Below are 25173 nucleotides of genomic sequence, written 5' to 3' on the forward strand. Positions count from 1 at the left end.
GGGCACAGGCACGTGATAGGCTGCTGCTGATTGGATGGACTGGTACTCAGGAAGTGGTTAAAGGCCATGCAGATCTTCTTTTAGGTATGAGGTGGTCCATTTCAGGGGCCAACATTGGGGGGGAGGGTCATTCTAAATGTAAGGATGAGGTGTGAATATTTACAGGCAGGCTTCCGTTATATGCTCCCGGACTCCTGGGAGGGTGGGGGGGGGCGTTGTTTACTATGGTTTTGTGCAAGTACTCATGTGGCACAAATTCCGACAAATCACTGCAGAGTGTCACCAACAGGACACAGGTGTGTTGCAAACTTCTGCCCCATTATCTCCCAACAACCCTTGGTAATTCCAGGCTGTACTGTGACGACTACAATATGGTGAGTAATGAAAGAGGCTACTTATGACTCCCAGAAAACATACATGACAACCTCTGGCTGCACATGTCAGGGTATCGGTCACAGACCCTTGGGCTTAAGGGACCTGAACTCCACTGCTACTACTGTACTACACATGCAGCTCATGGGCCATAAGGTTAGGTTATCTATGAATTCCACAAGAAACCATCTCTCAGGAACAGGTATTTATAGATTATTACATTGTTTACTGATGTTATAGGATGAGCATATTGTTCTAAATCTCCTTTCCACATGAATCACTATTTAAGAAAAACAAACTATTTATTGGGAATGCCACTGAATTTCAGGCTGAGATATGTTTTCTAATGGGGGGTGAGAAAGGACAGTTATGTTGCAGGTTAGGGAGGCCACATCATCTAGGCCCACGCCACTGTATGGGGAGGAAGTTCTGTGGAGGACTCAATACTTACCACCAGGCCGGCCTGGTAGCTGCGGCAAGACTGGCCATCATTGCCAGGGATGGAAATGTCACAAGCGGAAGATTCAGACAGGTTCATAGACCCAAGAAGGATATCAAGGGAGGTAATGATTATCGCTGGGAGAGTAATGATGGTGCTGACAATATTCATCGCCATACTTCCACGCACCTGAAAACAAACAGATTTCTTGGAGTTAACACATGCAGTCAGTGATACAAGTGGCAATACATTGGCGAGAAAATGGAAATTGAGTTAGAAGAGCAAAAACCTGTCAATCAGGATTTTCTGAATATTTCCTGTTTTGGTTGATGTGTAGTAGTGCTCAGAACTTGGTTGTGGCAGCACGGGTGTGGCTTTCTGATTGCTGAGCTGAGGTCACACCTTGGCAGAAGTCTAGCTCTAGAAATGATGTCAGCTCGGGCTTTCAGATCTCTCAGGTGGAAGTCACTACGTCATCTTTGACACATGGGAGAGCTCTAGCTTTCTGATCTGCGAGCCCGGAGTAGCTTTAGTACAGGAGGAAAGTGAACACTGTCTTCTCATCTTTTTGCTGGAAGTCAGTACCAGGCAGCAGTAGCTCATTGGAGTAGAGTTGAGCTCTATCACTCTTATGTTTGATATGGGATTCATTACCTAGCAGCAGTTTCTCTAGCTTGGGGACAGAGGTGAGCTCTAGATTTCTGATCTCTGATCTGAGATTCATTACCTAGCAGCACAGGTGAGCTCCAGCTTTCTTACCTCTGATCTGGGATTCATTACCTAGCAGCACAGGTGAGCTCCAGCTTTCTTACCCTCTGATCTGGGATTCATTACCTAGCAGCACAGATGAGCTCCAGCTTTCTTACCCTCTGATCTGGGATTCATTACCTAGCAGCAGAGGTGAGCTCCAGATTTCTTATCTCTGATCTGGGATTCATTACCTAGCAGCACAGGTGAGCTCTAACTTTCTTATCTCTGATCTGGGATTCACCACCTAGCAGCACAGATGAGCTCCAATTTTCTTATCTCTGATCTGGGATTCATTACCTAGCAGCAGAGGTGAGCTCTGGTTCTCTTATCTGTGTGCTGGGATTCATTATCTGAAGAAAGAACTACAATGGATGTGGCTCAATCAGTAAGGCCGAGCCCATAAGTGAAAAAACAACTAGTCAATATGTACTATGATTACTCAATAATCTTTATTTGTTTGAAAACTGCATTCTTTTTTTAAAATCTTTTTTTCTCAAAGAAAACAACGCCACTTTTGACATAAAATGTTAGAAAAATGAAAACACCACATCTAGGGCCAGATGTAGGTAGCCAAATACCGGTCAGTAACGGGCGAAAATCGGTAATTTCGGCCGTTACCGACCGGTATTTGGACATTGAGATGTAGGGCACACAAAAACTACCGAATCGGTAACTTCTCCGATTCTGTAAAATTACCGAATCGGTAGAATTACCGAGTCGGTAAAAATACCGAATTGGCAAATATTCCGAATCGGTAAATTTTCCGAATCAGTAAATATTCTGAATCGGTAAATTTACCGATTCGGAAAATAAGAAATGGAAAAATAAGACTTTTGAGATGTAGGTCAACACTAAAATACTGAATTTGCTTCAAATTCGGTATTTAAGAGTCGGTATTTACCATGCATTGAAAGCAGGTGGTAACCAGGTGCAGGCTATAAAATAGGGTCCCAAAATGCAACAGTGTTACCAGAATGGCGGCATTCAACGTCATAGCAATGCGGCTACGGTTACAGGCTGCAGGAGAGAGGGATTGGAGAAGGGAGGAGCAGGTCTACAGGCAGAGGATCACACTCTTCCAAGTGACTGAGCCAGAGATCCTGCAAAGGTACAGGCTGCACCCACAAACCATCCTGGACCTGATTAGGGACCTGCACCCACTCCTGGAGCACCCAACACCAAGGGCGCACACCATACCACCACATGTACAGGTGCTCTGTAGCATACACCTGCTTGCATCTGGCAGTTACCAGAGTGTTGTTGCTGCGGTAGGTGGGGTGTCCCAGAGCTGCCTGTCCCGTTTCTTCAGGAAGTGCCTGGATGCCATGATGCAAAGAATGGAGCATTACATCCGCTTCCCGGACACTGATGCGGACCTGCTCAGGACCAAGACTGACTTCTACCTAATGGCAAATTTTCCACACGTGATTGGCTGCATTGAAGGGTCCCACATCCCAATATGCCCACCTGCTGCCACTGAGCACATTTACAGGAACCGGAAGTCATCTCACACAATAAATGTACAAGTGATCTGTGATGCCAAGTACATGATCACAGACATAGTGGCCAAGTGCCCGGGAAGCACCCACGACTCCTACATCTTCCAAAACAGTGGGATTTACACCCGCCTGACAGCAGGGGAATTTGGCAAAGGATACCTGCTAGGTAAATTAGTGTGTGAATCTCTCTTGATAGATAATGCAGACGTATGTAAATGTGTGCCTGTGAGTAATTGTTTTCTTTTTTCACATTAGGGGATAGTGCATATGCCCTTCGTTCCTTCGTCCTGACACCCTACCTCAACCCCACGACCCCCAGCCAGAGATGATACAATGTGGCACATAAATCAACCCGGAACATCGTGGAGTGCACCTTTGGCCTTCTGAAGAGCAGGTTCTGCTGCCTCCACAAAAGTGGAGGGGCACGGCAGTACTCACCAGTCATATGCTGTAAGATCCTTACAACTTGTGCTATGTTGCACAACCTCGCTACTAAGAAGGGCACCGAGGTGAAATTGAGCGACTATGAAGACCATGACGATGACCAGGCACTACCTGGAGGAGGAGTGTGGCTCAATAGTTTGAGCGGCAGACCCTGATGCAGAGTTCTGGCCAGGGACCAGGGTTCGGTTCCTGCCTCGTCGGGGTCTCGGGCTCAATTTCCTCGGACCTGTTAATTCTCGCCTCGGTGCCTATTCTAATCACGGGCCCCATGCTGCAACTCTGGGCAATAGCTTGCTTAGCCTCCACACCGGCCCCAACAGCGCTAAGGATGCCTGGCTTCACCCTGGGGGTGCCCAGGAGTGGACACTTCACAGGGAAAGCCAGGAGGGGTTCCACAGCGGTATGAGTATCAGCGCCAGGAAACCACATAGGCGACACCGCAAGGTGACCGTCTGGTGACAGTGCGCTCTATAAGTACCATGACATTTACATTTACATTTACCTGCAGCCAACACAGTAGGAGTACCAACACCGACAGATGGCAGACAGAGAGACGGGCAGAGATCACACACAACTACTTTTGAGTAAGTAGAGAGACACAGCAAGGGTTTAAATGCAGTAAACGTAGTTTATTTGGCACTACGGTTAATGTATGAAGACATATTTGCTACATCCTAAGTGTGCCTAGCACAACTGGGCGGACTGGGGTTACCTCACCCTCACATGTCCACTCAAATTTGGCAGAGTTACTGCCTGCGCCCATGAACTGCACTGCGTGATGCCTGTAGTTGGGCATGATCATTGTCTGCTGTGTCAGCGCCTGTAGTCTGGCGTCTGCTGCTCCTCCGGACTTCTGGGATAGGGATGCTGCTCCTGCTACTGGTGTTGTCTGTGTCCCCTAAACCTTCACCTCCTGTGGTGGCTGACTGGTTAGTCAGCAGCACTTCCATTGCTGTAGTGACTCGCCCCATCCCCCTTGTGAGGTCTGTGCAGCAGTGCACCAGCCCTTCCTGCATAGCAACAGAACGGCGACACAGCAGTGAAGTCCCTGTTGCAAGACGGTGCATGCCCCTTGCCTGCTGTTGCATATACTGCCTCTCCCTGTGCCTATGTGCGCGGTCCTCGTGTAGTTCATCACAAAGTGACATCACACACTGTGACATGTCCCTGACCCCATTGACCATGTTCCTCATGCTGTCCGCCATTGATGTTATCCCCCGGTTCATGGTGTCAAAGTTTTTGTTCATATGGTGCATTTGTCTGTGCACTGCACTAATTGCTTTCGCCTGCAGGCGCTGCACCTTGACCATTGTTGTCTCGAGGCCACGGAAGACACTGTCATCATGGCCAGTGAAGCCTGCCTCCCGGACCCTACGGCGTCTTGTGCCTCCGGTAACAGTGACAGGAGTGGATGGAAGACCAGCTGTATTTCCTGCCATTGACTCTGTTGGTATCTCACCCTGCCTTTCCTCATCAGAGGATGTTTGTAAGATTCTCTGTGGGGGAACGTCATGCCTCCTGGGCCTGAAGATTTATGACACCTCTGAGTCTGCTGGTGTGGCAAGTTGTTGAGGCTCATGTTGTGGTGAGTCAAGGAGCAGAGGAGATGATGGCAGTTGCATGGTGGCTGCCTCTGCTGTGGGAGATGCTTGTGTGCAGGGTACTGGAGGTGTTGCTGTGCTGGGCACTGCATCCCTGGCTTCTTCCTCACTCCTCTCCCTTTGGGGTGGCCTTTTCTCATTCTCCTGCATTGTCATGCGCGAAGTCTCTCCTGTGGATAGATTTGGACAGTGGCTTAGTGGTGCTTTCACCGTGTATTCCTATAATAAATCACATTTAATTTAATTTCTTTCATGTTGCCTGCTCTGATGTGAAAACTTAAAACTACAACTACCATCATGCATTGCAGGTGGATACAAAAGCCTGTACTGGAGTACCTCAACACACAGTCACATTAGGGAAGGAAGACAGGCAGGGGGTGAGGAATGATGGACATGTCCCTTACCTTTTGGTAATGCAGCTCGGGCTGAGCTGTCTGCATCACCAATTCCTACAACGCACTCTGGCTCCAGTGTGGACTCCACGAGCTCTTCAAGATCCGTGAGAGCAGGTGCCCTGTTCTTTCCACCACCAGTAGCATTGGCCTCTTTCCTTCTTGCTGCCAATTTCTTTTTGGTTATGATCCTCAGATCGTACAATCTCTTCTTCAGATCTTCCACTTCCCTGGTTGTCACTCCTATTGCGTTCACTTTGGACTGGATCCCCAGCCAGGTGTTCCTCTTCACAGCCTCTGCTACCTGCAGAGACTGCTTTCCAAATATCTTGGAGTAGTGCTTAACAACCTCCTCCACCAGCACCTGGAGTTCACCTGTGCTGAACTTCATCTTCCTCTTCCTCTCTGCACCGTCCCTCTGGGAGTCCTGGGATTCCATTTGTTAGTACTGCACAGCTAAGCTTCACAACAGCCTGTCTGTGTCTAACTGCTCTCCTGGGTGATCAGTTACTCTGCACCTGCATGGGTGTGGCCACTTCCTGGTTGTGGGGTGGGGTGGATGCACAGGATTGGTTGCTTGCTCTGTTGGTTGGCTGAGGGGCGGGGTGGAGGCACCTGATTGGTTGGTGGCTCAACTGCTTGCTTTTTCGTATCCCCGAGTTGGTATTTACTGATTCGGTAAATACCGAATCGGTAAAGACCCATTCGGTAAATCCCATTCATTCCTATGGGCATCCAGGCCCATAGGAATGAATGTGACTTACCGAATCGGTATTTGCCGATTCGGTAAATACCGATTCGGAAAATACCGACTCGGGGATTCAGATTTTTACCGAATCGGTATTTTTTACCGATTTTTTACCTACATCTCATTTACCTTTTCTAAAATACCGAATCGGTAAAATTCGGTATTTTAGAATCGGTAAAAATGAATTACCTACATCTGGCCCCTAATATTCAAACAAAATTGATCTATGTACAAAGAAATTGTCATGTATTCCTATAGGTTCTGAATCGATCCCCCTATTCCTGACCCTATTCTGGTTAAACTAACTATCAAGTTAACTAACAGTCAGCCCATGAGGCACGAACAGCCCCCATGATGCAGATACCGTTATCTGACGCAGTCACACTACGGCACAGGAACGTGTTATCTGATTAGGTCATAACGCTTGAGATCTAATTAGACAAGCGACATTCCTCCAGTCCCTGATAAGGCATACGACGTTCTCATAACAAATCAAACCTATGACAACCTGGAAAATCCGTGCGGCCATTGTTTTGATTTCACAGAGAACTTTAGTAAAGAATGTGCTAACGAGCAAGTCGTATGACATCTTTATTGACGTATCTATGTCCATCCTTACGTCAATCTCGGCACCTTTAAGGTATAAATATTGCCGATCTTGCCCTATGCAAACACACGCGTGGTGACAAGACGGAGCAGCCATACTTGCCGAAGCCGAGAGCAGAAGCAGACCCCGCTGGCAGCAGCCCCGCCTTCCTGACGCGCTGAGAGACGCGCTGCTATCTCAAGCCGAGAGACCCAGCACCGGCGTTTCTGGGCAGCCCTCGCAGGCAGCCTGGAATATCGAGAGCAGAGAAAGAGATACCATTCCTCATTCATCCTAACTTCCAGGTACAGAACTGAATAACCCCTCACAGAGAATTCTTTAGTTATTCACTTGGCAAAAACAAACTTAACTTAAACTGTAACTTTCTATTCCCGCCCACGCATTAGACTTAGGTCAGGTACACGGGGTAGGCGTATTTAGAAACACCAGTTGAGTACGTTTAGTCAAATGTATATGTGTATGTAAATATATTTTAATCATTTTAAACATCATATGGCTCAGAAACCATATCAATGTTTTTACAGTATTATTTTATACTATTGCTTTTAATGTATGCACTTTACTTAACTATAAGTATTGCAATAATATCGATCCATTTCTCATGTATGAGAAAAGAGACTGATCAATAAATAACACCTTTTTATTGAACACGCCCGTCTCTTCCTTTTCTCTACATTCTGATGAGACTAAGAATGCACGTACTGACTGAGTAAAATAATTGCCTTGTGCTCACACGACTCTTGAGATTGACTCTTGATTAGGGGAGAGCAAAGTTGTCATGTTCTATGGTTGTCAGAAACTAAATCCCTTCTTGTCTAATCAGGGGAGGTAATTCTTTCCTGAACATTCGAGAAAGTTTCTAGCGAACTCTGAGCTTAGCTGGCAAACCCAAAAATTAAGTCTAGTATCGACAGTAGTAGACCTAGTTAACGTCTGGTCTAGGCCTTTACTGCTGTAGGTATAATTCCAATGCGCAGAGCCTATTGGGAAAATAGGAACTACACTACATGGCGCCCAACGCGTTTGGAAAGGGCGATAAAACTAACGTAAGACATTTAGAGTAACTCAGTCGTGCTTTCTCACTCAGACCCCTTTTCCCAAATACTCCAAAGACGTCTGGAGTGGGTGAAAGGTTATATCCTCCAAAACCTCGCAGGAGGGAACTCCTATGTATGGTTCTTGGTCTAGTCAACGTTGAAGGATACACTGTTCCAAAATATTGTGCATCTAATCTCTGTTTCCATAAGAAACCTGATCTGCAAATAAACATAATACCATCCTGTCGGTAAAATGGGAGACAGTGATGAAGATAGAGAGGCAGTTAGATTAGCAACTGAACTCGCAGATGCTGATGCTACCATGCAAGCAGCAGACCCGAATATAACACTCATTCCGGTCATTAAAAGGAGATCTATAACCTTAAAACTTATAGAAAATGGACTGACACCTAGAGGTGGCACAGTCATATTCGTAATTGAGGCACTCGAATATCGGCAGACAGAGGTATACTATTCATGGATACATTTTCCAGCAGCTAATGCTGTAACAAAGTACTTCCACTATTACAAAGTAGAGGAAACTCCTGAAATGTACACTCCTTTCGAGGAGGTGGAAGTACCACTCAAATTCCAAGAGCATTTGCTCTTATTTGATGGCGCCCTAAAACATAACAATCACATTACAAGGCTCGGTCCTTTAGGAAGACCAGGAGCAACGTGGCCGGTCTTAGCCGGATACACACCACATCCAGACATCGAAAGAATGCCTGCAGCAGAGCTGTTAATACAGCTAAAACAATTACTAAAAATTCACAGACAATTAGTTCAATATGTAATGCGGACTTCAACAATTCAGCCAGCGATTAAACTTCCACAGCTGACCCCTCACCAGGGGAACACAAACAAAATTACACCACAGAACATCCAATCCTGCCTAGGGAAAGTTCCGGCTAAACGGGAACAAATACCATTCTGGTTGGCACAGAAAATCACCCAAATAGAGGCGGTGTTTCCTGACACCACCCCGCTAGAAAAACACAGGATTCTGACTATATGTCTCCCAATGGGAATCGCACCACACATTGAGGACTGCGACACTTGGGGTACAGTCTTTGCTTCTATCTACACAAAAACGCACGGTGTTCCATCCATTTCGGTAATACCAGATGTGCTAAAACAAATTCAAGATGAATACGGTCCAGAACCTGCTTTAACTCTTGGTATGAAATTACTAAAAGACTTCAAGCAGGTCTCGGCTATATTATTAGCCAACATAAAAGGTGAAGCAGCAAACGTGGCGATCCGCCAAAGGTTAAAAGAGACAGATATAGCAGACCAACCAGCTGAAATAGCCAGAATCATAGAAAAATCGTATGAGGAACTAGGCAGAGATAGTTTAGGTGGAATACCAGTAAAACCGCAACTGACTGAAAGTCCAGAAAAAATATTTTTTAATAATAATTCACCAAAAAAGAACTGGGATGGAAACAAACAATCCAATCCTAAAGAAAAGAAATTCCAGTCCCGAGGAAGGTCTCCTAGGCGAAGAGAAAAATCTCCAAACCGAAGGCAGAGGTCACCGCAGAGTGACCCCTCTGGGAATAGATATAACCTTAGAAATAGGGATAATATTAAAAAACCTGATAGATATCAAGACATTGATACACGTCCCTCTTAATCTTTTCAGAATTCCTCGCAGAAATCGGAAAGAAGAGGACGATCAGAACAAAGAGACGAGCACGCCAAGTCCAAAGACAAGGAACCTGCTCAGCTAAAAAAGAAATTACAATTTCCAAAAAAGAAGGTAGCCAGTATCAAGGTAGTTAATAATGCCGAGAATACTGAGGACACAACTGAAAAACGGAGAGTGGGCTCAGACAATGCTAGACAGCGCAGCAGAGGTGAGCATAGCTCGCAAAGTCCTTATGAATCATCTGGAGACAGTGGACACGAATGAATATCTTCAAGTGGAAACTGCAGACACCAGAGTTAGCAAACCCCACAAGATATACGAGATAACATTACGTATAGAGGGAGATAAGACTAGGAAAATAAGGGGACTATTTTGGGATAATCTCTCCAAGGGCTATGATATCCTTCTAGCTGAAAAAGACTGGCCACCAGAGTTTGTCAGGGAGTGCCCTCATGGCGAAGAAGTAATTATGCCTGCCTTCTCGAATCAAATCCCGATTCATAAAAAATATACACTTGCTAGAAAGTGGGCAGTGGCCTTAGCACCTGCTTTATATAAAAATCATGTAGGATGGGATGAGGATTCTCCTCCTCACAAAATCCAGTTAAAATCACAACCTACTGCACAAAGGCAGTACCCAATTAAGCAAGAAGCTAAAAAACAGGTAAATGAAATACTAGATCAGCTAGAATACCAGGGGGTGATTGAAACTTGCACCTCACAAATGAACAATCATTTGTTTCCGGTCTCCAAACCAGACAATTCATATCGTCTAGTTTTGGATTACCGACACCTTAACACATGTTGCAAAACCTTTGCAGTGCAAAACTCACACAGTGCTGCACTAATGAATAACATAGTGCGCTTAAAATACAAAACAACCTTGGACATCTCCAATGGATTCTTTTGTCAAAACATAGCACCAGAGAGCAGATATTTAACTGCATTCTCAGTAAATGGTACTCAAAAACAATTCTGTCGGTTAGCCCAGGGGTACAAGAACAGCCCGGGGGTATTCTCAGCGAGAGTAACAGAATTACTACAACTATATGATGATGAAGCATTATCCTATGTCGATGACATTTACTTAACAGATGATGACTTGGAGACTCAATTGAAAAGGGTGAACACCATAATACTTGGGTTCGCTGCAGAGGGTTACAAATTCAACTTCAAAAAATCCAGAATTGCCCATCTGACAGTCTTGTACGTAGGATATGAATTATCAAGCATAGCATGGTTGACAATTTTCTAAAAATCTAAAATATGAAAAGACGTATCCTCTGCCAATCGACATTCTGCCTCTACGACATTACGCCTGTGTAATCTACACAGACGGACATGCTCAACCCTCCGTTTGGGGAGAACAAGCATACAACCCCACATGTGAGATTACAAAAGAAGTGTGGCGCGGAGGTATATTAAAACCTCTATTAACAAAATCACACTCAGTAGAAACTAATTCAGAACAACAAACTGAAATAATCGCATTGAAAATGGCGCTAGATAATGCGGATCGCGAATTCCCGACACTTATAGTGTCAGATTCATATTACTGCGTCAAATCATATAACAGCGATTTGCAGACATGGATTCAGAACGGTTACAAAGATGACACAGATGCACCAATAAAGCAGAGACTGCTCTGGGAACAAATAGCTCTTTTACAAAAAGAACTACCAAAGACTCACGTGACTCACTCACTGAGTCATCAACGTGATGGCGTTCACGTTGTAGGGAATTCATTGGCTGAAACAGCCGCAGCGGCAGCCACTAAATCGGCTCCCGTAGTTCGAAAAAAGCGTACATTAAAATACATTGACGGTGAAACATTGCTGGCGGTGAAAACGTCATCAAAAGGCGACTGCTCAGCGTTACCGATCAACTATCCACTCAATTATACATACATAATCGATGCAAACTCCGTCCCTTTTGCTCGAATCCCTGGAGTGGGGGATAGAGTGATTCCAAACATGGACAGGAGACACTTGTTAATCGCAGACGCACATATGGGTGAGGGTCTTGGACACCTCAAACTGAAAGATTCTCTAGAAGATTTACAATCACGGTACTGGTGGCCAGGCATGAGCCTACATCATACCATGTTTGTAAAAAACTGCCCAAACTGCAACAGAAATCGCAGTGGGGAGAGAAAAAATATAATACGGTGGAATCTGACTGCAGATAACGTCACCAGCAAAAAGAATGGCTTGCGATTAACATATACAGGCTAGTTTCCACTTATAATGTAGATCACCAGCACTCGGCTGACGTCCGGACTGTTATACAAAGATTTGCGAGTCTAAATGGCATATACGCTAAGAGCATGCTACGTTCGACCATTGTTTTCACTCAGGCACACCAGCCTGGAGGGAAACATGGCCAAATGAGCACAGTCAAGCGGGAATCTTCTCACTTCCTTCCTGAGGGTACGGGATGGTGTAAAGAAAAAACCAAGGCAGAAAGCAATCTATAATGGAAAGGATATTAGGTTCAACGTTCAACGTTGAAGGATACACTGTTCCAAAATATTGTGCATCTAATCTCTGTTTCCATAAGAAACCTGATCTGCAAATAAACATAATACCATCCTGTCGGTAAAATGGGAGACAGTGATGAAGATAGAGAGGCAGTTAGATTAGCAACTGAACTCGCAGATGCTGATGCTACCATGCAAGCAGCAGACCCGAATATAACACTCATTCCGGTCATTAAAAGGAGATCTATAACCTTAAAACTTATAGAAAATGGACTGACACCTAGAGGTGGCACAGTCATATTCGTAATTGAGGCACTCGAATATCGGCAGACAGAGGTATACTATTCATGGATACATTTTCCAGCAGCTAATGCTGTAACAAAGTACTTCCACTATTACAAAGTAGAGGAAACTCCTGAAATGTACACTCCTTTCGAGGAGGTGGAAGTACCACTCAAATTCCAAGAGCATTTGCTCTTATTTGATGGCGCCCTAAAACATAACAATCACATTACAAGGCTCGGTCCTTTAGGAAGACCAGGAGCAACGTGGCCGGTCTTAGCCGGATACACACCACATCCAGACATCGAAAGAATGCCTGCAGCAGAGCTGTTAATACAGCTAAAACAATTACTAAAAATTCACAGACAATTAGTTCAATATGTAATGCGGACTTCAACAATTCAGCCAGCGATTAAACTTCCACAGCTGACCCCTCACCAGGGGAACACAAACAAAATTACACCACAGAACATCCAATCCTGCCTAGGGAAAGTTCCGGCTAAACGGGAACAAATACCATTCTGGTTGGCACAGAAAATCACCCAAATAGAGGCGGTGTTTCCTGACACCACCCCGCTAGAAAAACACAGGATTCTGACTATATGTCTCCCAATGGGAATCGCACCACACATTGAGGACTGCGACACTTGGGGTACAGTCTTTGCTTCTATCTACACAAAAACGCACGGTGTTCCATCCATTTCGGTAATACCAGATGTGCTAAAACAAATTCAAGATGAATACGGTCCAGAACCTGCTTTAACTCTTGGTATGAAATTACTAAAAGACTTCAAGCAGGTCTCGGCTATATTATTAGCCAACATAAAAGGTGAAGCAGCAAACGTGGCGATCCGCCAAAGGTTAAAAGAGACAGATATAGCAGACCAACCAGCTGAAATAGCCAGAATCATAGAAAAATCGTATGAGGAACTAGGCAGAGATAGTTTAGGTGGAATACCAGTAAAACCGCAACTGACTGAAAGTCCAGAAAAAATATTTTTTAATAATAATTCACCAAAAAAGAACTGGGATGGAAACAAACAATCCAATCCTAAAGAAAAGAAATTCCAGTCCCGAGGAAGGTCTCCTAGGCGAAGAGAAAAATCTCCAAACCGAAGGCAGAGGTCACCGCAGAGTGACCCCTCTGGGAATAGATATAACCTTAGAAATAGGGATAATATTAAAAAACCTGATAGATATCAAGACATTGATACACGTCCCTCTTAATCTTTTCAGAATTCCTCGCAGAAATCGGAAAGAAGAGGACGATCAGAACAAAGAGACGAGCACGCCAAGTCCAAAGACAAGGAACCTGCTCAGCTAAAAAAGAAATTACAATTTCCAAAAAAGAAGGTAGCCAGTATCAAGGTAGTTAATAATGCCGAGAATACTGAGGACACAACTGAAAAACGGAGAGTGGGCTCAGACAATGCTAGACAGCGCAGCAGAGGTGAGCATAGCTCGCAAAGTCCTTATGAATCATCTGGAGACAGTGGACACGAATGAATATCTTCAAGTGGAAACTGCAGACACCAGAGTTAGCAAACCCCACAAGATATACGAGATAACATTACGTATAGAGGGAGATAAGACTAGGAAAATAAGGGGACTATTTTGGGATAATCTCTCCAAGGGCTATGATATCCTTCTAGCTGAAAAAGACTGGCCACCAGAGTTTGTCAGGGAGTGCCCTCATGGCGAAGAAGTAATTATGCCTGCCTTCTCGAATCAAATCCCGATTCATAAAAAATATACACTTGCTAGAAAGTGGGCAGTGGCCTTAGCACCTGCTTTATATAAAAATCATGTAGGATGGGATGAGGATTCTCCTCCTCACAAAATCCAGTTAAAATCACAACCTACTGCACAAAGGCAGTACCCAATTAAGCAAGAAGCTAAAAAACAGGTAAATGAAATACTAGATCAGCTAGAATACCAGGGGGTGATTGAAACTTGCACCTCACAAATGAACAATCATTTGTTTCCGGTCTCCAAACCAGACAATTCATATCGTCTAGTTTTGGATTACCGACACCTTAACACATGTTGCAAAACCTTTGCAGTGCAAAACTCACACAGTGCTGCACTAATGAATAACATAGTGCGCTTAAAATACAAAACAACCTTGGACATCTCCAATGGATTCTTTTGTCAAAACATAGCACCAGAGAGCAGATATTTAACTGCATTCTCAGTAAATGGTACTCAAAAACAATTCTGTCGGTTAGCCCAGGGGTACAAGAACAGCCCGGGGGTATTCTCAGCGAGAGTAACAGAATTACTACAACTATATGATGATGAAGCATTATCCTATGTCGATGACATTTACTTAACAGATGATGACTTGGAGACTCAATTGAAAAGGGTGAACACCATAATACTTGGGTTCGCTGCAGAGGGTTACAAATTCAACTTCAAAAAATCCAGAATTGCCCATCTGACAGTCTTGTACGTAGGATATGAATTATCAAGCATAGCATGGTTGACAATTTTCTAAAAATCTAAAATATGAAAAGACGTATCCTCTGCCAATCGACATTCTGCCTCTACGACATTACGCCTGTGTAATCTACACAGACGGACATGCTCAACCCTCCGTTTGGGGAGAACAAGCATACAACCCCACATGTGAGATTACAAAAGAAGTGTGGCGCGGAGGTATATTAAAACCTCTATTAACAAAATCACACTCAGTAGAAACTAATTCAGAACAACAAACTGAAATAATCGCATTGAAAATGGCGCTAGATAATGCGGATCGCGAATTCCCGACACTTATAGTGTCAGATTCATATTACTGCGTCAAATCATATAACAGCGATTTGCAGACATGGATTCAGAACGGTTACAAAGATGACACAGATGCACCAATAAAGCAGAGACTGCTCTGGGAACAAATAGCTCTTTTACAAAAAGAACTACCAAAGACTCACGTGACTCACTCACTGAGTCATCAACGTGATGGCGTTCACGTTGTAGGGAATTCATTGGCTGAAACAGCCGCAGCGGCAGCCACTAAATCGGCTCCCGTAGTTCGAAAAAAGCGTACATTAAAATACATTGACGGTGAAACATTGCTGGCGGTGAAAACGTCATCAAAAGGCGACTGCTCAGCGTTACCGATCAACTATCCACTCAATTATACATACATAATCGATGCAAACTCCGTCCCTTTTGCTCGAATCCCTGGAGTGGGGGATAGAGTGATTCCAAACATGGACAGGAGACACTTGTTAATCGCAGACGCACATATGGGTGAGGGTCTTGGACACCTCAAACTGAAAGATTCTCTAGAAGATTTACAATCACGGTACTGGTGGCCAGGCATGAGCCTACATCATACCATGTTTGTAAAAAACTGCCCAAACTGCAACAGAAATCGCAGTGGGGAGAGAAAAAATATAATACGGTGGAATCTGACTGCAGATAACGTCACCAGCAAAAAGAATGGCTTGCGATTAACATATACAGGCTAGTTTCCACTTATAATGTAGATCACCAGCACTCGGCTGACGTCCGGACTGTTATACAAAGATTTGCGAGTCTAAATGGCATATACGCTAAGAGCATGCTACGTTCGACCATTGTTTTCACTCAGGCACACCAGCCTGGAGGGAAACATGGCCAAATGAGCACAGTCAAGCGGGAATCTTCTCACTTCCTTCCTGAGGGTACGGGATGGTGTAAAGAAAAAACCAAGGCAGAAAGCAATCTATAATGGAAAGGATATTAGGTTCGGGAGCTGGGTGGGTCAAACATCTAATAAGTGTCCAACGTAGTCTAAATAACTTGCCAAGAAATTCTCTGAAGGGATTCAGTCCGTACGAATTATTATTTGGAACTAGGATGTTGATCTCTGACCTTGATAGTCAGACTTCAGTGGTTAAAGAAAAAAGCTTTGATGTCAAAGACCGTTTGGCTATTTTGCAGGACTTAAACAAAACAAGAAAAGACCTGAGCAACATACAGTTGAAACAACAGCCAACAACCACTGAAGAATCACCACCTGTCCCAGCAAGACCTGTCTGGATTCCAAAAGTCGGGGATCTAGTCAGGGAGAATATCGCGGTAAAGAAGGAATTTGGGCCTTCTTACAGAAAAGCAGTTCCTGTCTTATCTGTCAACGGGACAAGATCAGTTATACTACCGCCACTTGCTGGAAAAAAGGAGAACCGAGTTGTATCCATCGACCTGGTAAAACCACAACATGTGGCCAATAACAAACAGTAGGCCAAGTGGACTCCCAATAAGTAGCAGAACACCAAGGTTTGCTACAAGTACAGAGGTCCTAACAAAGAGGCTCATCACATTCGAAACGCCTACAGAAGAACAACAAGGACTATGCAACAATGCAATAGAACTCAGGCCTCTGAAAACCCAAATAAAGACATTTAGCAGAGACACACCAATCTATACTGAAGTACCAAGTGAAAATGCAAGAAACAAAAATCCTGAACCAATTGGAACAATTGACAGAACTGCATCTGGTTACTTCATCAACTTCGATGATTCCTCTGAAGGCTTCAGTGAACCAAAGACACAGCCATCATCCAAATCCTTTAAAGACAAAGCGAAGGAACTTTTGAAACAACTGAAAGAAACATATCTGATTTCACCATGGATTGAATTTTGGGTGGGTTTTGGTGCATTTATCCTCATACTTTGGCTCATCATGGTATTTACTTTGGGACGCTTCATTGAGGGAAAATATGCTAAAATGGACACAGCAAGTCAGAACATCAACTTGGTCCTCAAACCACACACATCTTCACACGTCGAGAAAAGAGAACTTTCTTCAGAACTTTCTTCAGCCAACTTCACAGCCAATCCGATACCTGGTGGGGTAGCCTGGGACAACACTGACTATGAAATTTATGGTCCGGTCGAGATCCTGAAATATCCACACCAAATCAAGATCTCCTTGAGTGATTTTGCAAAACCAAACTCATTTGCTGATGATTGGGACTTCGAAAGCATTAACAACATGATGTCTGACTTAGTAATGTCTGCTAAATTTACAAAACATGATTATTTGCAAGGTTCTACAAATTATGATAGTATGTATTGCTATAACCATTATGGTAACCATTTTTTACATAAATCTGCACAACCTAGAAATGTTTTAAATTATAATCAATGGGAACATTGTGCTACACCTCCAAAAGGGAGCTCAAGAACCGTTTATGACAAATATTCATATTTTTCAGGTTTTAACACAAGTAATGCTGAAACATTTTATTTTAAATTGTCAAACAAGACAGGGATGAAAACCATGATAACCAACACAAAATTGATATATTCAGATTCATTCTTTGAAAAAATGAATACTTTTGGATTTGATTATTGGGACAAAAATGTTGATTTGAAAAGTGTTTGGGGTACAAAAGAATGGCAAGTACAGGGTTTAGAAGCTTTGTTTAGAGCCTGCATGATCCCAGAACAAATGATATTTTTAAATGACACTGTTCAACAAACCACCTGTCTTGGCTTAGCCAAAATCAAAGATTTAAATAAACCGTCTATTCCAAAGCCAACAGTGTTTAGCAATAGCTCTGATACAGATGAAGAGATAGACGTAAACCATATATTAAACCAAAACAGAACACATCCTGATTGGAAACAATGGTTGATCTGGCCCACAGATACAAATAACTGTCAAGAAAGATTCCTGAATAACACACAGGGGTTCAAAATGACCAGGCCAGACCCTAGATATCCCCAAAAGACATCACCCAGGGATAATAACAACCTACAGTGTGGGCAAATTATGCCTTCAATGGCTTCAAACTTCCACACTGCCTGAAATTAAGCAACACCTAACTTTACTTACTGATGGTGCTGACTTCCGTGATTTCATAATGGGACCACGCAAACAGCGTCAAAAGCGTTTCATAGCAGCCTCTGTATATGCAGCATATAATGAGGCCTGGAAGGTTACTCAAATTGAAACAGCAGAGAGAATACGGGAAATTGACCGTATTAATTTGGAAAAATCACTTTCTGTAGTGGACAATGGGTTAATGACTCTGTCCTCCAGAATTTTTTCTTTGGACAGCATTGTGTCTTCAGCAATCGATATATTATCGCAAGACTTACTGTTATTACAACATGGTCAGTCACAATTGCGTTCTATTGTACAGCTTGGCTGGACGTTACAAAATCTGCGTTCAGGCTATGTGCCTTGGCGTTTAATCAACACAACGTCACTATTCCAAATCTTTAACCTTACTGATAGACAAATCGGTATGGCGCAAAAGGGTGCTGATTATACAATCTTGAGCATTGAAAAACTAGAAAGATTACCAATGACAATGTCAGAACGACCTGTCAGTGAATGGATAATCCACGGAATCATAAATATTCCAATCTCAACCTTCAGGTTTCAATACTGCCAAAAATATATACAGGCTGGCATCTACGAGAAATTGGGAAAGGGGTACCTTAAAACAACTTGGAACCTGCCCTATTCACATGCATGTGTCAGTAATAAAGGACAGAAAGTGTTTCTTAGTGGCGACAATTGTGCTATGTCACTAAGCGGCACGCTTCTGTGTAACGGTATTAGTTTGCACGGAGCCTGTGAAGGGAATTCATACAACCTTTCATGTCACCAGCAAGGCGCACCTGCAACTGAAATAGAACCATTCTTTCAAAGACTCTATAATGGGAGTTACATTCTTATTGTAGACCGCAGATGTTGTAGTCTTATGCCCGGGACTCCTTATCTAGTCACTACGACGGCGAAGGTCAAGTGCTGTGGACGTTCTTTGTTCCCCAGCTCCTTTCCAGACAGGGAGGCAAGGGCATGGCCCAATTTGAAAATTACTTCTATTCGAATAGATACTTTAAGCAGAATGAAAACAGTGCTTCTACAGACGCCTACAAGGCTCACGTCATCAAAAGAAACGTATGATCTACAAGTCGCAAGGACGACTGCAGAGATACATACATTATTATCAACTAATTCCCCCGTACATTTCGCGGAAATCCTGAGCGAAATCTTAAATATTTCTGATACCAATGGGATCTCAGGGGTATTTAAGACAGTATTTTCGATGGCATTAACACCATTCAAAGCCATACTGGGTATTTTTCCAGATTTCGTCCATTCGATTTTTGGCGGACTTCCCTTGATCCTGGGACTAATTGCAGGAATCCTATTCTTAGTCCTTATTTTTCGTTATGGCAACCCATGTCACAGATCAAACTCTCGCGACAATGGAAGATACGATCCTAGCCATTGGATACCGGGACCGGATATCAAAAATCCTGGGACTCTCCCGGCTTAGAGACCTGAACATGACTTGGTTTCTATCATTTCGACCAATGTGGCAAAGGTGTGTTTTACCTGTACTAAGGTGTCTGCTATGCGGAGAAGAATGCGTGTTAGACACCTGTCTGACGCTACAATCGGATGCGCCAGTGGATGCAGATACACTGTTGGTTCCTACCAAGGTTCACGCTTTGTGCTGCCCTCAAAGGCTGCCAATCCTGATGACGGCATTCCTGGAATCTTCACCACTACGATTGAAGAGTAGTGAAGTTCAAGATGAAAGCAGCATCGAACAGGTACGACCTTCTGTCAGCAATGCGAATCAGAATGTCAATGCAGACAATCATGCGCACGAATGCATGGTTACACCTATTTCCGACTTAGTGGAACTTTCCCATGAAGCTGTTGACAGTTTTTTCGAAAGCCTGAATGATATGATGTTCTCTCCTGAATAGAAATAGAGACTTTTGAGTAAAACTCGCACACGGCGTTCCCTGAATTCGGCCTTCAACTTTAAAAATAAAGTCACATGAACAATTTTTCCCACCAGTTCACGGACAGCAATTTTTTAGCAGCCCCAAATTTTACAAAATTTTCGGGACACTTATCTTCTGCTTAAAGTAAGAAACTATTCCTAGAGAACTAAGATTTCTATTTTTAGATACTTTATAAACTTTAGTTGCCCGCTGGGATGTTCATAAATATTTTATTATGTGATGAAATGGTCTCGAAACTTCCTTTCTGTATAGCCATATTAAGAGCCATTTCATGTGTATTTCTCATATACCAATAAGCAATAATGCATACAAATGCGTGTTTACTTTTGCATTTCATTCATAGCTTAAGTGCATACAATAGATATGACTGCAATTTTTCAGTATATTTGAAAATTTCAAAATGCATTTATGTATTTTGGGGTGGTAAGGTATACACTATACTCTATAGTATGTTGTACTATGTTATACTATGCATAGATTAGTAGATATGACCATAGTTAGCGTGGAGTGGGTGTCATGTATTCCTATAGGTTCTGAATCGATCCCCCTATTCCTGACCCTATTCTGGTTAAACTAACTATCAAGTTAACTAACAGTCAGCCCATGAGGCACGAACAGCCCCCATGATGCAGATACCGTTATCTGACGCAGTCACACTACGGCACAGGAACGTGTTATCTGATTAGGTCATAACGCTTGAGATCTAATTAGACAAGCGACATTCCTCCAGTCCCTGATAAGGCATACGACGTTCTCATAACAAATCAAACCTATGACAACCTGGAAAATCCGTGCGGCCATTGTTTTGATTTCACAGAGAACTTTAGTAAAGAATGTGCTAACGAGCAAGTCGTATGACATCTTTATTGACGTATCTATGTCCATCCTTACGTCAATCTCGGCACCTTTAAGGTATAAATATTGCCGATCTTGCCCTATGCAAACACACGCGTGGTGACAAGACGGAGCAGCCATACTTGCCGAAGCCGAGAGCAGAAGCAGACCCCGCTGGCAGCAGCCCCGCCTTCCTGACGCGCTGAGAGACGCGCTGCTATCTCAAGCCGAGAGACCCAGCACCGGCGTTTCTGGGCAGCCCTCGCAGGCAGCCTGGAATATCGAGAGCAGAGAAAGAGATACCATTCCTCATTCATCCTAACTTCCAGGTACAGAACTGAATAACCCCTCACAGAGAATTCTTTAGTTATTCACTTGGCAAAAACAAACTTAACTTAAACTGTAACTTTCTATTCCCGCCCACGCATTAGACTTAGGTCAGGTACACGGGGTAGGCGTATTTAGAAACACCAGTTGAGTACGTTTAGTCAAATGTATATGTGTATGTAAATATATTTTAATCATTTTAAACATCATATGGCTCAGAAACCATATCAATGTTTTTACAGTATTATTTTATACTATTGCTTTTAATGTATGCACTTTACTTAACTATAAGTATTGCAATAATATCGATCCATTTCTCATGTATGAGAAAAGAGACTGATCAATAAATAACACCTTTTTATTGAACACGCCCGTCTCTTCCTTTTCTCTACATTCTGATGAGACTAAGAATGCACGTACTGACTGAGTAAAATAATTGCCTTGTGCTCACACGACTCTTGAGATTGACTCTTGATTAGGGGAGAGCAAAGTTGTCATGTTCTATGGTTGTCAGAAACTAAATCCCTTCTTGTCTAATCAGGGGAGGTAATTCTTTCCTGAACATTCGAGAAAGTTTCTAGCGAACTCTGAGCTTAGCTGGCAAACCCAAAAATTAAGTCTAGTATCGACAGTAGTAGACCTAGTTAACGTCTGGTCTAGGCCTTTACTGCTGTAGGTATTATTCCAATGCGCAGAGCCTATTGGGAAAATAGGAACTACACTACAAAATATCACACACCAACTCATCAATTCATGGCTTTCCTCATTCATACCACATTTCCTTAATCATACCAGTCAACATTCACATGCATACTCATAGCCCCTTAGAGCCCAGGAAGGGATTTTTCCTATCTTTAGACGGGCCGTGGGGCCTAAAACCAAACAATGCAATAATCCAATGTGAAGACTTGGTTGTGCAAGAAATCTATAGTAGACAACAGTAATACATTCAAAAAACGACTTTTTGCACCGCACAACCAGCCCTAGCTATCTAAGTAGTGCATTTGTTTGATATCCAACACAAAAAAGGGTCAAATGGGATTCATTATTTAGCAGCGGTATCTCTGGCTCGGGGCCAGAGGTGAGCTCTAGCTTTCTTATGTCTGATCTGGAATTCATTATCAAGCAGCAGAGGTGAGCTCAAGCTTTCTTATCTGTGTGCTGGAATTCATTATCTAGCAGTGGTATCTCTAGCTCGCGCCAGAGGTGAGCTCTAGCTTTCTTATCGCTGATCTGGAATTCATTATTTAGCAGCAGAGGTGAGCTCTGGCTTTCTTATCTGTGTGCTGGGATTCATTATCTAGCAGCGGTATCTCTAGCTCGCGCCAGAGGTGAGCTCAAGCTTTCTTATCGCTGATCTGGAATTCATTATTTAGCAGCAGAGGTGAGCTCTGGCTTTCTTATCTGTGTGCTGGGATTCATTATCTAGCAGCGGTATCTCTAGCTCGCGCCAGAGGTGAGCTCTAGCTTTCTTATTGCTGATTTGGAATTTGTTATTTAGCGGCAGAGGTGAGCTCTGGCTTTCTTATCTGTGTCTTGGGCAATTCATTAGCTGGCAGCGGTATCTCTAGCTCGGGGCCAGAGGTGAGCTCTAGCTTTCTTATGTCTGATCTGGAATTCATTATCTAGCAGCAGAGGTGATCTCTGACTTTTTTTTTTGTGGAAAACCTTTATTATCACGTTCAATGAAAATACAAGCTTGGGCCTACAACCACTTGGGCCGGCTGCTAGACAACAAAAAGACCAACTACGTCATGGCATAGCACAGCTCATCAGCCGACGACCCAAGGTCCGGCAGCGATTCAGGATGATACTTGTATTGGAACGCATAATTCAGTCACAGGATGAGACAGAGATTTCATTTTATAATATTAAATGAACGGATCAGGTGCCATATAATCAAACAAAATACTACGAAGGACAGGCCGAGAAGCAGGATATACATCGTAAAAACTGCTATCACCGGGACGCTGGCGCTAATGCATATGCATCAATACAGACAGCAACACAGTGTATATTCTACGTTAAGCGCCAGTTCTCTGCGCCCGCCCACCGAAAGTAAGATGATATAGAAAGCAGAAGCACTAAATACCATAGAACGATAAGAATCAGGATGATTAGTCAACAATACTGATCCAAGAGGAAAGAAAAGGAAGGAAAGAAGAAAAAAAGGGCCATAGAAATTAATAAAGACAAAAGAACCCCCACCCCCCCTAACCCCCACCCTGCACCCCTGCAGATGGCTATAGCCTAACCCCACTAGCAGCGTGCCTGTCGCCCCAACGAAACTAAAACCCCAATAGTAGGAAAAATGGAGGAGGGCATCTCCATACATGCCCCTGGTCTCCCCCCCCCCCCCCCCGCCAGAACCAAGAATCCCCAAATATGGTCAAAAAAATCTATTGGTACAAAATACGTAATGCTACAGGGGAAACTTAAAAAACATCGCCCAGCCTTCCGGTAATTTTATACTAGCAAACCCCATGTCCAGCAAGACTCGGTGCCGTCGACGGTTACTCCATCTCATCCTTGACCCTTCCGCACTGACATACGAACCCCCTCCGGACGAGTCATCACTTCCGCAGGATAATCAAAACACCGCAGAGCAATAGCAGAGTTCGAACCAAAACTTAGTAGGGAGATGAAAAAGCAGAAAACGCCATCAGGTGCAGAGATACAGTCCCCCACTATAGTCTCACAATGGTGTGTCACCAACCATCTTGGTGGTATCGATGTGTGGGGGAGAGCTGCAGTCCCCCGCCAGTCGCAGTTCCCATCGAAAGGCTCCGGAAACGGAGTATCCAGTGTTCTTCCCACAATAATCAACGATCGTGGGCTGGACGAACAAATTGTGGCACCAAGCTCACTACTGTCACACCAAACTCTTGTTAAGGGTTTCGAAACTTCCCACAGTGCGGAATCTGCTTTCTCCATCGATGCGGCCATCTTGTGTGTCACGAGTCTTTCCCCTTCTCTTAGTGGAGCAGGGTCCGGCCTGACTTGCACAAATTCGGACAGTCTGTCCAGCACACATTGAAAGCGGGCTTCCAGACAAACATGAAGCAAACGTAAGGCCGCCAGTACAGTTCTTAGTGACGGTTCGGTCTCGGTCTGTTTTACCATGTCTTGATCAGTCTCAGGCCAATTCACGTCCCCCGAGAGCACGGTCTCCCCGTGGGAAACAGGTAACTGTGGAACAGAGCACTGCCGAGGGGGACTAAGCATTTGTGACTGTGGGTTTCCGGGCGTCGCCACAGCAAATCAGAGATCCCAGCCCAGCAAGCGCCAGTGGGGGAGTTCCGGGCCACCGGGCCAGGGACCTCCGTCCACCACTCCAGTCGTGTACCGTCACCCCTCCGTTGATATTCGCCAAGGATACAGACCGTCAATCGCAATGATCCGAATTTTCTTTCTTTTTTTTTTTGTCTTTCTTTTTTTTGGTTCAGCAGACCGGACCCTGCCACTCCACCACAGCCGATGTTGATCAACCGAGCCCTGGCTGGGCCAGTAATTGAGATCCAGGCTTCAAAGTTGGATTAGGCCACAAACTGCCACACAACGTATCTTTGTACTCCGAACCGGTAGAAAGCTCGGGATAGCAGCGTTCCGTTCTAGACCGGTTCATAGACGCGAAGGCAGGGCGAGAAATCAGGAATAAAGACAGGATCTTCAGGCTGGAATCGGAGGTCGGAGGAGCCAGGAGCTTATGCGGCCATCTTGGTTGCTAGCATGATCTCTGACTTTCTTATCTATGTGCTGGGATTCATTATTTAGCAGCGGTATCTCTAGCTCGGGCCAGAGGTGAGCTCTAACTTTCTTATCGCTGATCCGGAATTCATTATTTAGCAGCAGAGGTGAGCTCTGGCTTTCTTATCTGTGTGCTGGGATTCATTATCTAGCAGCGGTATCTCTAGCTCGGGCCAGAGGTGAGCTCTAGC

The 25173-nt window shown here is 44.0% G+C and overlaps 1 protein-coding gene across 4 annotated transcripts in view; it reads right to left on the minus strand.

Moving 5' to 3' along the window:
• LOC144805362 (membrane-spanning 4-domains subfamily A member 4A-like) overlaps positions 1 to 25173 on the minus strand; it is a 201056-nt gene that overhangs the window by 18295 nt on the left and 157588 nt on the right. For all 4 annotated transcript variants that reach the window (XM_078671962.1, XM_078671961.1, XM_078671959.1 and 1 more), the window contains one exon: positions 824 to 1000. In XM_078671962.1, the coding sequence (XP_078528088.1) occupies positions 824 to 1000 (177 nt within the window). The remainder of the gene's footprint in view (positions 1 to 823; positions 1001 to 25173) is intronic.

This window comes from Lissotriton helveticus, chromosome 1_2 (genome assembly GCF_964261635.1).
Source record: "Lissotriton helveticus chromosome 1_2, aLisHel1.1, whole genome shotgun sequence".
NCBI lineage: Eukaryota > Metazoa > Chordata > Amphibia > Caudata > Salamandridae > Lissotriton > Lissotriton helveticus.